The 16147-nt window shown below is 39.3% G+C and overlaps 1 protein-coding gene across 2 annotated transcripts in view; it reads left to right on the top strand.

Annotated features, from left to right (window-relative positions):
- TDRD5 (tudor domain containing 5) overlaps nt 1-3279 on the top strand; it is a 48288-nt gene extending 45009 nt beyond the window's left edge. For both annotated transcript variants that reach the window (XM_014528325.1, XM_014528326.1), the window contains one exon: nt 3029-3279. In XM_014528325.1, coding sequence (XP_014383811.1) covers nt 3029-3276 — 248 coding nt within the window. In that variant the 3' untranslated portion in view covers nt 3277-3279. The remainder of the gene's footprint in view (nt 1-3028) is intronic.
- The last annotated feature ends 12868 nt before the right edge of the window (nt 3280-16147 follow it).

The following is a 16147-nucleotide window of genomic DNA, read 5'->3' as shown; positions in this document are numbered from 1 at the left end:
TTTCCTCTCATTATTGCAGCAATCTGATTATGAGGTGCCTTGGTGTGGTTCTCTTCCTATTTCTTCTGCCTGGGGTTCATTGAGCTTCTTGGTCTGTAAGTTTATAGTTTCCATTAAATTTGGAAGAATTTAAATCATTACTACTTTAAATGTTTTTTCAATCACCCTCCCCCCTTCTTTTACTCCGTTTTCACATCACACATGTGATAGACCACTTGATGTTGTTCCACAGCTCACTAACACACTTTCTTTTTCCCCAGTCTTTCCTTTCTCTGTTTCATTTTGGATAGTTTGTATTACTATGTCTTCAAGTGTACTAACTTTTTCTTGTTCCATGTGTTATATGTTCTTTTCCCATTCAATATATTTTTCATCTGAGAAACTATGTTTTTCATCCCTAGAGGTTTGGTTTGGATCTTTTTTATATCTTCCATTTTTCTCCTCATCATAGTCGTATTTTTCCTCTGCCTTCTTGAAAACTTGGCATTTCCGTATAACAGCTATTGTCATACTCTTGTCTTGCGATTCTAGCATATATATCATTTCTGCATTCTGGCATCTCTATCATTTTTTTAATCAGCCTCTATTGGTTGATTTTTCTCCTGATACCAGGTCATTTTTTCTGCTTCTTTGCATAACTGGTAATTTTTTATTGGATGGTAGACACTATTAATTTTACATTGTGGCCAGATCACTGCTTGGCCTAAGACTCAAAGGGACCTCTCGCAGACTGCCAGCTGCTTCTCTCTCCATCTCTGATACTTTCCTCCCAAATTCCAGACTCTGTCTTCTGAGCCCAGTAGGACCTCCAGCCTCAGTGTGGATTCTTCCTCCTGTACTGCAGCCTGGAAGCCGTCTCCAGTGAGCTGAGGCACTTATTGGGCTCACTTTGTTTTTTCACCTCCTCTTCAGGATCTCTGTCCTGCACATTTGTTGTTCAGGTCTGAAAGCTGTTTTTTCCTATATTTTGTTCAGTTCTCCAGTTGTTTAAAGCAGGAAGTTTGTTTTTCAATCCTTGTTAAATTAACATCATGTCTGGAAACAGAAGTTTTGCTGCTCTTTTAAATTTTTGATCACGTGACCCTGCTTTGATATTTTTATACTTTTGGAAACCTGAGCTCACCGAAGACCTCCTGTCAAACCACATTATTGCATTAGAACACACCATCTTTTTCCTCTCTTGTGGGCATCAATTATAGTTTTAATGATTGCAGTTTTACTTTTTAGAATAACATGTCAAATCTTGAATATAATTAATTAATCAGAAATGTATGGAACATATACCACATGCTACTACTGTAGCTAGTGCTAAAGATGCAGAAGTGAATAAAATACTGGATTATACCTGCTATTTTCTCTGATTTTTAAAATTACTATTTTTAAAAATATATCTTTATTGATTTCAGTGAGGAAGGGAGAGGGAGAGAGAGATAGAAACATCAATGATGAGAGAGAATCATTGATTGGCTGCCTTCTGCATGCCCCCACCAGGGATCAAGTCCGCAACCCGGGCATATGCCTGTGGCCGGAATCAAACCTGGGATCCTTCAGTCCACAGGCTGACACTTTATCCACTGAGTAAACAGGGCTTCTCTGAATTTTTTTTTAAAAATCTCTGTTTTTAAGGTATAGAGCAGTGCTTTCAAAATGTAGTCAGCATACTGATGCCAGTGTGTGAAATGTTTATATAGTGGACTACACAATAGAGCATTGTCTAGCTCACGTAGATTTTTATTTTTCTAAAGCAGGACTTTCTTAAAGGAAGCAGAATGCTGGAAAAAGCTACTTCTCTCATGGTAGGCAAGTGATAAGTACTTCATAGAGCAGCTACTTTTAGTAGAACTATCTAGAGTACACATGTGGGAATGCCTAGCATTCCCTTTTTTGGATATTGGAACTCTGAAAAATATGAGTTCCCAACAATTAATTTATTTCATTTAAAAGGCCCTTCCTTCCTTCCTTCCTTCCTTCCTTCCTTCCTTCCTTCCTTCCTTCCTTCCTGTGCATGGATTCGTGCACCTGTGGGGTCCCTCGGCCTGGCCTGCGCCCTCTTGCAATTCGGGACCCCTTGGGGGATGTCCGAGGTCCAGTGCACAGACTGAAACCAGCAGTCTGACATCCCCTGAGGGGTCCAGGAGTGTGAGAGGGCATTCTGCAAAGTTGCTGTTACTCAGCAGCTCCTGCGTTGAGCGTCTACCCCCTGGTGGTCAGTGCATGTCATAGCTACCAGATGGTCAGCTGGTCGGCCAGTTGCTTAGGCTTTTATATATAGAGATATATATATAATTTTCAACCACAGTTTGCATTCAGTACCATTTCACACCAGTGTCAGATGTACCACAAAGTGGCCAGAACACCATGCACTCTACAGAGTGGTCCCTGCTGCCCTAAGCACCTGCCTGGCCCCACACCTCATTATCTCACCATCATTGACTATATTCTCCATGCTGCAATCCACATCTGTGTGATTAGTCTACAACTACCAATTTTTACTGCTTAATCCCTTCACCAAAAAGGTTCTTTCTTCTTAATTGATACTAATTCCTAAAGAATTCATGTTATAGCTAATAACTGGTTTTTAGAACTTCATAGCAACCACAGTCTTGATCAGTTTTATTTTTGCGCTGCCACAGACTTGGAATTGGGACAGCTTTGGCAATAGACAATGCCCAGGGAAGGAAATAGGAGCACTTCAGGACTCTTCCCTGGAATTGGAATTATATCCAATCTGTTTCATGTGAGATGCCCTAGAAAGAAAATTTCCTTTCCTTGTTCAGGGTGCATTTTTTCTCTCTCTTTTTTTGCCCTCATCCAGACAGGAGTTTATTTGATCTCGAAGCGTGATTCCTCATCCTCATTTCCTTTCCATTTGTTGATTAGTTTCTAAGTCTTATCCTCTCTGATTTGCCATTGGTTCTTATCACCACCTAACAGAAGATGTTTGTAACACACAGTAGAGATCTAGAATAGGAGAGAGAAGGTAGTATGAGAATCCCTTGAAAAGACTTGTGCTTTCTTTCTTTTTCAGTGGAAAGCTCTCCAGAGAGCCTAAAGAATGAAGATTTTTCTAGTAGCCATGCTATCACAGTGTTCAAAGATAAGAGCTATGGAGCCATGGACCAGCTCTCTTTGATTTTGTCTCCTGAGCACCAGATTTCTCAGAAATTCTACATTCCTCGAAGTACAGCCACTGCTGCCTTAGGAGCTGCTGCCCGGTTAGCCACATCCAGGAGCTTCCTACACTGGTACCCCAGTGTGAAAAGGATGGAAGCGTGAGGGAGGGGAGGATGAAGGAAGGGAGGGAGGGAGGGATAAGGGGAGAAAATAAACCCACTGCTTAGGGTTTGGTGATTTCCCAGGACAAAAATAGGACATATTGAGACAAAATAGTATTTTGGTAGTTGAGGCCTTTGTCTCTCTGTGTGACTGTGTGTTATCTTTATTGTGCTAATAGTCCATTTTGTTGTGTAAGTATTGGTATTTATTGTTAAGTTTTTCATTGATGTTGTTGTTTATTCTGTATAGTTTTGTTCACCTTTGTTTAATGTAGTAGTTTAATGGAGTTTTTATATTTATTGTTTCTTTATGTTGCTACATATAAATGTTTTTCTTATACATATCATGACTGATAAATGAAAACTGAAAAACTGTTTTGTGATCCATATTTAGTAAGATAAAGTTTATCTCACATCTCTTTCTCCAGAAAAAGAATGTCTGAATCTTAAAGCTGCTTTTTCTATTCATTTGCAATCTTCTATATCAGAGAAAGAATTCAGGGCTTGAATTCTTACCATCTGTCTTTCTTTGAAATACTAGGATCAGTAAGAAAATCCACATCTGAAGCTTTGGTTATGGAAATACTTTTACATTAAAAAAATTAAGCTGTCTCAGTATAGGCAATTCTTTGGAGACAAATGACTAAATTAGAAGCTGACTGTTGAAACTGAGCTGAGCCATTTCTGTAGTCATCACAGTTCCCAGAGCCTTAATGTCACAGTAGTTCAACCGTGGTATTTAAGCATTTATATAACATTATGTTCTCTGAAGTCCAATTGTGTGAAATAATATATGACCTATTAAGCTCATAGTATAAACCATCAAGAGGAAAGAAAAGCTTTACAAAGGTGAAATTAAAGAATCTGAATGATACTCATTTTTTGTATGGTAAAATACCAGACTTATCCCAAAAATATCAAAACCCTATGCAGAAGCATTTCTTGGACATAAAGTCAGAGAAAGAAGTGTGAGTTACTGGCATGTAACTAGGTTCTCACCTTCTTAGCCCCTCTCCTACAGCCTCCTGTTTTAACATTAAACAGCAGAGCTGCCCCTTAGTTCCTTGAATCTCTCCTCTTTCCTTCTCGGCTACTTAATCAGCACAGTGTCCACTGAGGAAGGGAGTGAGATGACAATGGATATGGAAATGCACTTGAATTTATAATCTTATTGGCTGAAACTTATTTCTTAGAAGTAATCATACAACAAAGTTAAACCCAGAGTCGCTAACTGCTGATAGTTTTTGGTTTAGGACCTTAGAAAAAACATGTGTACTGCCATAAAATTTAAAAATGTAGATTCACCTTTAATTCCAGTTATCTCAAAGAATGATGATATGACAATTGACCCCAAAAATAGTAATCTGGAAACATCATTGATCCACTGGAAAGAACAGTTACTCATTTGTATTTTTGTGATTTTATATCAAGACATTTTTTACTGGAGAAGACATTTGAAGAGTTACATGGAGGGTCAATAAACGTTCAATATGGCAGTTACATAGCATATGTGATATTGTCATATGGACTGGAAAAGCTTTGTTCTTCCTGTAAGTTTAGGTAATTATTCACAAATTTGTTTCTAAAGAAGAAAATTTATCTTAGAATTCTTTCTTTAAAGAAGATACCAATTTTGAGTAACATACTTCACTTCTCCAGATGGGCAGTCATTGGGTTTGTGGCCAGGTAAATTTGGTAGAAGCAATATTTACATTTTGAGTAATATTTACATTTTCCTCTGAAAATCATTCAGCTACCAGCAGGAACTCTGCCAATGCTGAGTAACCTGGCAGTGACTAATGTTACACTTTCCCAGTTAGATAGGGATTAGGGAATCCCTGTGTGAAGGCTCTTTGAGAATCCTATCCAATTGCAAATACCCTGGTAAAGAACCATTTAGACAGTGCCGTCTCACACTGTCTGTCAACACACTTAGAAACCCATTTAATAATTAATAGTTAACATCCTGCTTGAGTTAGCAGAGTGAAGAACGTACCTTTGAGTGGCTTTATATTTTCACCACTTAGCTTTGACTAGGACAGCCAATCTGCCTATCTGTTTAACCTGTCTTCTCCCAAAAGGTGGGCTTTGTTTGGTAGTTAAAGCATGAAACAAATTTAATAGGTCATTTGAAGATGAGTAAATAGGTCTCTGTTTAACTGAAACAGCACAAAGAACTGTTCAGAAGATAGGTAGATGCTCCGTGGTTTAGGGTTAAATTATATTTTATTGTTAAAAGATGGGTTGACATTTACTGTACTTAGAATAGCCCCCCCCTTCCCACATATTTGGTGTTAAGGATCTATTAGAAATAACGGAGGTCCCCAAGAAATGTTGGCTGGGAAGTAGGAGCCGGAGGTGTGTGAGAGGGAATGGGGGTGAGAACGTACAGGAAATTCCTGGTTATAAACTCTTTAGGAATGGAAGAGGGAGTGGCTTTACTGATAGACCTCAGATTTTGACTCCAGTGGCTTGTCGCCAATACCCCTCTTCCTTCTAAAAACACATGGGGTATCAAAAAAAGGGGTCATTCCAGCTACTGCCAGCCATGCCTCTTCCCTCTGAGTCTCACACATTGAGGTGCCAGTTGTCCATTACAAGGGGGGTAACTAGAGGCTTCAGCCTGCAGTCAGACTATGTCTGAGAGATTTAGGATTATAGAAATTTGATCTAGAAGGGATCTTAGATGAGGAAATTTGAAGCCTAGAAAGACTGGCCTCCAGTCACACTGCTTAAATTCTCATGTCTACTGACTCCTAGCCCTGTGCCCTGTGCCCTCTCCACAGGAAAATAGCGTAACTCTCTCTTGTGAAGTTGAAATGATTTGATGCTAGAAGACAGTGTATCGAAGGTACATCCAGAAGAAAGATGGTCCTGGTAGCTGAAGAAACACCCCTGGTTTTGGAAGGGAGGGCAGGGTGGATTTGCTGAGAGCTATTCTTGAACATGGATAGCTTCAATAGCAGTGGGCCAGTTCTACTGAAGAACCTGGAAGGGGCCCGGCTGGCATGGCTCAGTGGTTGAGTGTCGACCTATGAACCAGGAGGTCACTGTCGATTCCTGGTCAGGGCACATCCCTGGATTGTGGGTCTCATCCCCAGTAGAGGACGTGCAGGAGGCAGCTGATAGATGATTCTCATCATTGATGTTTCTATTTCTCTCTTCCTCTCCCTTCTTCTCTGAAATCAATAAAAATGTATTTTTTTTTAAAAAGAACCTGGCAGGGGGCATTGTAAGGGATGAGAAACCAACATCTTATAAAGCCATCTTCCTGAAGCTTCCTGTTAATGTTTATACTGTGTGGCAAGGCTTTTCTAACAAACTTCTCATGTCTTTTCAGACTTAAATTCGTCATGTTTATATATACAGTGCCACAGACAGTATTATTCATAATTTTGCAGGAGTCATCACTAACCAGCGGTTCTCAACCTGTGGGTCGCGACCCCTTTGGCAGTCCAACGACCCTTTGACAGGGGTCGCCTAAGACCATCCTGCATATCAGATATTTACATTACGATTCATAACAGTAGCAAAATTACAGTTATGAAGTAGCAACGAAAATAATTTTATGGTTTGGTCACAACATGAGGAACTGTATTTAAAGGGCCAGAAGGTTGAGAACCACTGACTAAGACATTTAAAAATTTCATTTCCAATAGCCCATTCAGATCTTGATGTGTTCCAAGGCGCATATCAACTAAATCTGTTTACTTTGAACTTAGCCCTATTCATTTGTCTCATACAGTTAGTCACCAGTCAGCCTACTAAGTTTTTGGAGTCATCCAATTGGAACCAGAATGTGTAAACTCTGCTATTTGAACCACGTACACAGAAACTGTTTTAACTTCGCAGTCAAGGACTGCTCTGATATTTAGAACCATGACTGATTGGTGTGCTACTTTTCACATGAAATTCCTTGATCTGCCCCAAAACTGAGTAGAGAATTTATACACAGCTAAATTTTCTTGGTTATAAACATAGTTTTCAGGAAATGCTTTTAGCTTTCTGTTTTATTTTAAATTTTGTTTTATATTATTGTTAAAAATTTTTTTAAAAATATTTTCCTGTGGAGAAGGCACTGAGCTGGGAGTCAGCAGATATGGGAATTTAAGCAGTGTGACTGGAGGCAAGTCAGTCTTTAAAAATATTTTTTAATTTATGGAAAAATGGTCATACAACAATGTGTTTAATATTCTTGATGCAATTTAGATAAATTGGTGAGGAAACCAAATTCATGAATCTCTGCTCTCTAAACTTTTGTTATAGAACAAACAGATAGTTATTGGGATTAAGGAATTATTATTAACCTAATCTTTGGCGTTTGTAACAGCATTTTGCTTGCTTTATTTAAGTATTTATGAAGTTGGAATTTGTTTCGTCAAAAGTGTCTAGGCTGTTTGTTTTTTAATTAGCTTTTTGTTGTGATGATTCTGCAGAAATGAAAACTTCATTTAAATATGTGACTGAAAGAACTTGAGTAAAATACAGAATTTCCTTGTGTAGTTGTGAAAACAGATTTGATATTCTTCTTGACTAAAATATTTGTCTTCATTTTTGGCACGACCTCTTTATTCTTACTTTAGCCTTTGTAAACCTTTGCTATATTGTAAATAAATACCTTTATTCCATGAAGTTCGAAATTAACTCGCACTGGAGCCACTTCTTAAATATCTGACAGTCACCTTTCTAAGACTTGTTTTCTTATGTTTATAGGAACATATCAAACCCTTATAAGCCATCTTCTGGTTTCTTAAATTCTTAAATCACTGAATACCAGTCCTCATCGCATCTTGTGGCTGCGTTGCCTTGATTTCCTGAATCCACATTCAGAGCCTTTGCTGCAATAATTCTTCTGCCTAAAGCAGATTATTTACTGGTGGTCCTCAGACTCCTCTCAGGTGACATTTCCTACAAACTTTTCTTTCATCTGTCATCCCACTGTACTCTTAAGTAGAAACCAAAGACAGCTAAGTTCATAACTTACTAGAAAAATTACTTCTTGACAAAGCATACTATTAGTGTAGTGTTGATATTCATGGAAAGCCTCCTCTTATACCACACATGAAAATATCTGTCAGTTAAATAAAACTTTATTATTTAGGATACTATTAGGCAAAGCATATTCCTGAGGGATTTTCCGTATTTCCTCCTCACGATATGTTTCCCCTTTGCTTAGCAGAATGAAACTTAAGCGAAAATACATGATATGGGCTAGAAGAGCCAAAGGTTTATCCTTTTGTGAATTTTAAAAGTACTGATCTGGAGTAGGGCAGTTAAACAAATTGAGGGTAGAGGGGTGGAACATTTGGTTGTAACGTCTCACATTTTACGCAGTGGAACATCTATTATGATCAAGTAGAATGACTTTTTCCTTTTTTAAAAAATATATTTTATTGATTTTTTTACAGAGAGGAAGGGAGAGGGGACAGAGAGCTAGAAACATCGATCAGCTGCCTCCTGCACACCTCCCACTGGGGATGTGCCCACAACCAAGGTACACGCCCTTGACCGGAATCGAACCCATGACCCTTCAGTCCCCAGACCGATGCTCCATCCACTGAGCCAAACCGGTCAGGGCCTTCAATTGATGCAGATTTATATTTGCTAAACTTTTTAGATTCAAAAACAACTCCACCAAAACCTTTTGGTCCTTATCTAGTTTCTACTTGGAATTGGTCCAATTGTTGACTTTACCAGGATTCATGAGACTCAGCGAAGTTGCCTCAAAAACTTGACTTAAGAGAAAAATGGTGAGTTTAACAATAATAGTCAAATCAGTTGTAGAAAGCACCATGTAATTATCAGTGCTGGCTTTACTTAGGATCTTTTCAGATTTACAGTCATTCAACATATTGTAGAAATCAATTTGTGGTATCAAACCTAGAGTTCTATGGAATTTTTGTCAAGTCTCTCAACTAAGTTGAAGGAAATTCATGCTCACAGGTCCTGCTTTGTCCTTGGACCAGATCATAAACATGGGATACTCCTGAGATAGAGTCCTGTTAAAGACCATGTGCTTGAGCAACTTGGTAGAGCCCTCTATTTGTCATGAATTTAATATTTAAGAATTTCCAAGTTCTGTGTGCTATGGGGGGAGTGATCCCTAACCTTTTGTGGGGTCATTCACTTTATTTGAAATAAATGTCAGACACTGAGGACTGTCTCCCCAGAAAGCACGCGTTCATACACATTGTTCCCTAATTTTAGGAGTCCATGACTCCGGAAACCCTCCATGAACAGAAAAAAGTGAGAAAAATCTTCTTCCTCCCCTGTCCCATCTCTACCCCTGTATTCCCTGCCACCACCCACCAGTTGCCTCAGATACAAACCCAGGAGTGGAATCATCCGTGACCAATCCCTGCCCTGCATTGCCACGCTCCAATCAGATTCTACCTCCTGAGTACCTCATAGTCCACCTGTTTTCTTGCAGACCTGCTGCCACTGACGTAGGCCAAGCCACCTTCGTGTCTTCTCTGGCACATAGTAGAATTTCAGTCAGTCTTATTGAGTGAATGAGTAAGTAAACAGGACAAAGAATAAGATACAAATAAGGTCCATTGAAACCTTGATCTCTTTTCTACATTGCTATGTTCTGGATATAAAACAGGCTTCGTTGGGAAGAGTTAATCACACACAAGCAAACAGCATCCCATTTAAACTTTGCATTTAGAATTAAAGAGCGTGCCCCCAGATAAGAACTGAGTAGGAAGACTGGAGATATTTTGCCTGGGTTATTCTTTTGCACAAACCATATTTGATTATTTTTCTAGTTTGGTTTGTAAAAAAAAGAAAGAAAAAAAGCAGTTTGACATTTGCAGGTTCTCAACAATCAGGCTCTCACCCTCCTTTTGAAAAGTTTGATTTACCAAATTGGCATCTTTTAGTTTATCAGCTTTTATTTTTAAAATTTTGTTTTGTTCTAAAAGTCAAATGAAATAGCTTTTCTTTGGAGATTAGGTTTTTCTCTCTCCTCACTGCTAGGTGGTGCTCTAGGACGAATTCTGGTGCCAAGCCCTGTGCTAAAATAAAATTCCTTTCCTTGAAATATTTGGTTTCATGGCCCTGTAGTTTCAGAGTTGGAAATGGAACTTGGAATTCACTTCATCTAACCTCTCTTTACTTGAAAAACAAGTTAAGTGACATTAGTGAATCCTTTGGGAAGTAAGGGTCTTAGAGTAATTTGAAGTTTCTCCTAATTTAACCCTACTGGAAGCTGCCACAAAGCTTTCTGTGTTTACAGAACTTAAACACTGTCTGTCTGTCTGTCTGTCTTTATTACATAAGGTGGTGGGGAAACACCCACCAGCCCCTCATCATATTCGGAAGCTATAGCGACTAATTCTATCTTGCTCCACTGAGGAAGTTCAAAGGGGAAAAGTCACCTTTCCATCGTTCTTTTGGACTTTCCAAGTTGATATTTTTACCTCCTTTATAAGTTTCTGTTGTAGAGAAATGCAAAATTCTTACAATTTAAACACATTTTGAGTCTTTAGAAGGAATTTTTTTTTAATCTCTGGGTGTTAAATTTTGGGTGGTTGTATATTTTCTGGAGGAAAGTTCTTAGCCTCCTCAGATTCTCAAAAATGATTCAGAATGCCTGCAGGAATTCTGCACCCTGAGTTAATAAACCTCTATGCTTTCTGGGTTCTCTGGGAAGATGGAAAACAACTACTAACCTTTCTGACTCACTTTCAAGTGAAGACAAGCAACTTCTGTGGTTCAGAGAGTGGCCTTAGCTCCCAACAAGCTATTGAGTCAGTTATGACCATCACTTGTGCACAGGTTCACACATCACAAAGCAGCAGAGGCACTGCCATCACAAGGGAATGAGTTTAGGTCACATTAACACAAGGATAGTATCTAAGAGGGGAAGTTGTAAGTGCAGCACCCTGTTCACTTCTGGGTAGCAGTGCATTCACAAAAGAGGTAGACCAGCATGTATGAGAGAATTGGTTGGATATTAACAGTTTTATTGAGTTCAGATAACGTGCCGCATGTGGCTTGTTCCAAGTGCTTTATGTAGATTATCTCACTTAATCTTTCAACAACACCACGGGGTGGGTACTGTTATTACTCCCATTTTACAGAAAAGGAAATGGAAGCACAGAAAGGTTAAGTGTCTTGCCCACACTATGACAAATTCATATTGTGTCATAATATTGTTAACAGTATATGCCATACCCGTTACATATTTTATTCTCACAGTGTCCCAGTTGCTATTCCTTTTTTACAAGAGGAGAAACTTAAGGCTGATTAAATTAAGTAATTTACCCAAAGTCACATCTTTGGCAAAGTCACATAAAAGGCAGGAACTAAATACGTCTGATTCCTCCAAAGTGTTGCCTATATTGTCTCCCATTATGCTTCTTCTTTTCCCTCGTAAGCCCCCTCCTATTTCACCAACTCCACTCTGCCAAACGTGCTCCTGTTGAGGTCTCCGGTGACCTCCTGTTGTTGACTCCAAGAGGAAGCCCTCAGTCCTCGTCTCGCCTGACCTGTCAGTAGTCTGACAAATCTCCCCTTCAGGGACATCACATTCTCCAGGGTTCCCTCCTGCTTGTTGGTCAGTCCTTCGCATCTCCTTTTCCGGCTCCTCCTCTTAGTGCAGGAGGGCAGCAGGTCTCGTTTATCGAGTTTCTCCAATCTCGTGGCTTTAATTGCCGTCTGCTGAAGATTCCATTTGTATCGCCAGCATGGACCTCTCTCCTGAACTCCATAGTAAAATGCTTATTTGACCTCTTCACTCTGATGTCAAACTTAGCAGGTTCAACATGGAGCTCCATATCCTCGTCCCATCTGCATCAGACCACACCACCTACAGTCTTCACTAACCCAGTTGATTGCAACTCCCTCCATCTAACTACACAGCCAGAATCCTCAGAATTATCACTGACTCTTCACTTTCTCTCCTACTTCACACCCAATCAGACAGGATATCCTGTTGGCTGTACCTTCAAAATGTATCTGGAATCTGGCCCCTTCTGTCCACCTGCACTCCCGCCACCTGGTCTGAATCAACACCATCATCTGGTGCCCTGCTTCCTACATTGCTCTTTCACTTTTCCACAAAGCACCCCAGGAATCCAGCCTCTGCTCAGACCCTCCAAGGACTCCCGGTTTTACAATGGCCTTCACGTGGCGTTGCCAGATAAAATGCAAGATGGCCAGTTCAATTTGGGTTTCAGATAAACAGCAAATAGTTTTTTAGTATCTCTCATGCAATATTTGGGACACAGTTATACTTTTAAAATATTCATTATCTGAAATTCACATTTAACTGGGAATTCATATTTTTATTTGCTAAATCTGCCAACCTTACCGACAGGCCCAACATGATGTGTGCCCCCCATTATCTTTCTGACCTCACCTCCCACAATCTCCTCCTTACTCCCTTCCCTGCCCATACCAACCTTGCTTTCCTGGAGTCCAAACAGGCAGCTCCCACCCCTGGGCTTTGCCTTGGCTCTTCTCCCTCCAGTATCTGCATCTTCTCAGAGATGTCATTTTGGAAATTACTACTCATCCTGATCCCTCTTAACTCTCCTCTACTTTTTTTCCCATAGCACCTACTTTTAAGATACAATATAAATGTTTACTGTCTGTCTCCAACAACCACATTATAAATTCCACAAGGCATGTGTTTTGTCCATTTTGTTCATTATTGTATCCTAACAGACTAAAACAATAACACATAGGTACATGAGTAGTTGTTGAATGAATGAGAGATTTCAAAAGCCTATGCTCCTTTCCACTGCGTTATATCCCCTCGGTTTCAACTTGTCTTATGACAAATATTTGAAGAACCTTAGCGAGCCTAATCCGGAGAGGAGATATTGGCCATAGTTGGGAGTGCACTTACCTCACAGTTGTTATGGTCCTTCTGCCGGAACATTCTGGGTCAAGGCACGGGATTGACAACGCCTCTCTGCCCAGGCAACTACCATGTTCCCAGACTCTCAGCATTACCTCCTAACATAAAACTTGTTTATTTTCTGTATGCCAGGCCCTATGCAAAACTCCAAGGGTATGAGAATAAACAAGATCAGTCCTACCTAGAAAGACCTTACCGTGAGGTTGAGGTTCCTGCCTGTCTGATACAGTGAAAGGGAATTAATTGGACCTCTCCAGTCACAGTTGCCCCTTTCCAAAGAAAACACTACAGCTTCCGATTCCCTTTGTATCTTGCCATCTCCCAGCTTCCCAGTCCCCTTTGTATCTTGTATCTCCCCGAGGATTTTTTCTACTCTGGTGAACCCCAAGAGAAAAGCAAAGTGAATATTAAGCAGGGGCGGTGAGAAGAGCATCAGCTCTAACCTCCCTGTGACCCCAATGCAGGAGCTCCACAGAGATAAATTAAAGCAAGCGCAGGAAGCCTGCTGGCGTCCGTCTCGAATGACGCCAACAGGAAGGTGGAATGGGAGAGGGAGGATGTGTGAGTGTGCATATGGGCACAGAGAAGCAGATTTGCTGCTGAAAATCATTTCCCCCCACAACGTCTTAGGGAGGGGGGGGGACAAAATATGTTATGCCTGCGATGATAATGTTTACTCAATAGCCTTGTATAAATTTTCAACCCACCTTATTTCTGCACTACTATGTTCCTGAATTATTGATTTGAGAAATTACCACCTTCATAGGCAATTGCTAAGTAGAAAAATCTAGGGCAGTTTACAGGCGTGTAGTAGTAACATGGCTACAATGCAGAAACTGGAAAATGGAGAGAGAAGCATCTTTGGCGGCAGATGGCTTTCTCTTCTTCCTTCCCCCGCCACTCTAGATGCACCTTGACATGTACTCGTCGCTAAATGAGAGGGCTGTCATCTTCTAACGCAATGAACATTTACTGTGGGCCTATGTGACGCAGGCTGTGCAGCTTCCTGTTTCCATGGTAAAAAGAGCTCATCCTTTACTAAAAGAAGACAGCGCCTGTTGCAGCTGACCAGGCATAGAGGGGATAAACAGTAGCCCGGGGGATCAACTAGATGCCGGTAATGCCAGTAGCAAGAATTTGTTCTCTTTTCTTGTAAAAATGACCAGATGTCTCAGGACACCTTTGGTGACAACCTGGGTTCTACAGGGAAATCCTATCCCTGGAAGATCTTATAAAGCAGGATCGTCCCAGCAAAATTGGGAGGGAGCCATATTCATCCTCAGCATTCTCTGATTTTCATTTTCAGCTCTTTTCCCGCTGACCTTGGTTCACTATAGCCCATGGCAAAATTCCCCTGCCCTGTATCCATAGTTTAAGTTTTTTGTTTGTGCATTTGCTACTTTTTTATTTTATATTCCATAAGTGGAATCATGTGGTTTTTGTCCTTTTCCGTTTGACCTATTCCACTTAGTATACTAGTAATACCCTTGAGATCCATCCATGTTGTCACAAATGACAATATTGCATCTTTTTTATGGCTGAGTAGTATTCCATTGTATATAAGTACCTCATCTTCTTTATTCATTGATCTGTTGATGAACACTTAGGTTGTTTCTATATTTTGGCCATAGTAAATAATGCTGCTCTTAAAGAACATAGGGGTACATGAGAGCTTTTCAATTTAGTGTTATCATATTCTCTGAATTAATACCCAGAGAGGAATTACTGGATAATATAGTAGCTCTAAATCTTTGGAGGAATCTCCATACTGTTTTTCATAGTGGCTGTTCCAATTTACAGTCCCACCAATGAGGGTTCCCTTTTCTCCTCATCCTCTCTAACACTTGTTATTTCTTACTTGTTTTTATATTAGCCATTCTAACAGGTGTGAGGTGATAGCTTATTGTGGTATTGATTTCATTTCCCTAATAATTAGTGATATTGAACATCTTTTCATGTGCCTGTTCGACATCTACATGCCTTCAATGGAAAAATTTTTATTCTGATCCTCTGACAATTTTTCAATTGTGTTGTTTGTGTTTTATTGTTGAGTTGTATAAGTTCTTTATATATTTTGGTTATTAAGCCTCTTATTGGAAATACCTTATGCAAATATATTTTCCCATTTAGTAGGTTGCCTTTTTGTTTTGTTGATGGTTTCCTTTGCTGTGTAAAACTTTTAGTTTGATATAGTCCCATTTGTTTGTTTATTTTTGTTTAACTTGCCTTTGGAGTTAAATTCACAAAAACACCACTAAGACCAATGTCAAAGGACACATTTTAACTTGAGGAATAGGCTGTAAGAGAAATATTTGTAGAAATAATGGCCAAAAACTTCCCAAATTTGATACAAAATAAAAACCAAATGGACTCTAATCAAATAAGCTCAAACACATCTACACCTAGACACATCATAATCAAGCTATCCAAAGATAAATAATATTGAAAGCAACAAGAGAGAAGTAATTTATCACATACGAGGAATCCTCAAACAGCTTGTTTCTCATCAGAAACTATTGGGCAATGAGATGACCTATTCAAAATGCTGAAAGAAAAAGACTGTCAATAAAAAATTCTATAGCCAGCAAAAATATCCTTCAAAAATGAGTGAGAAATTATGACATTCCAAAATAAGTTAAAAACTGAACTTGTTATTAGCAGACTTGCTCTGTAAGAAATAATGAGCCCTTTCATGCTGAAATGACATTAGACAGTAATTCAAATCCACATGAAGAAATAAAGAGCACTAGTAATGGTAACTACATAGGTAAATATATAAGATGGTAAAATATATTTTTTGTTTTAACTGTTTTTCTTCTGATTTAAAATACAAATGTATAAGGTAATAATTATAAATTTGTATTGATGGATATGTAATGTATAGTAATTTGTATGAAAACAGTAACATGAAGAAGGAGGGGGATGGCACCATATACAGTAGGAGAAACAGAACCAATAAGACATTCATTCATTCGTTCATTCATTCTGAGTTGGTTTATGT

This window comes from Myotis brandtii, unplaced genomic scaffold (genome assembly GCF_000412655.1).
Source record: "Myotis brandtii unplaced genomic scaffold, ASM41265v1 scaffold630, whole genome shotgun sequence".
In the NCBI taxonomy this organism is placed as follows: Eukaryota; Metazoa; Chordata; class Mammalia; order Chiroptera; family Vespertilionidae; genus Myotis; species Myotis brandtii.
The sequence above is the reverse complement of the archived record's forward strand: the minus strand, read 5'-3'. Positions and strand labels throughout refer to the sequence as shown.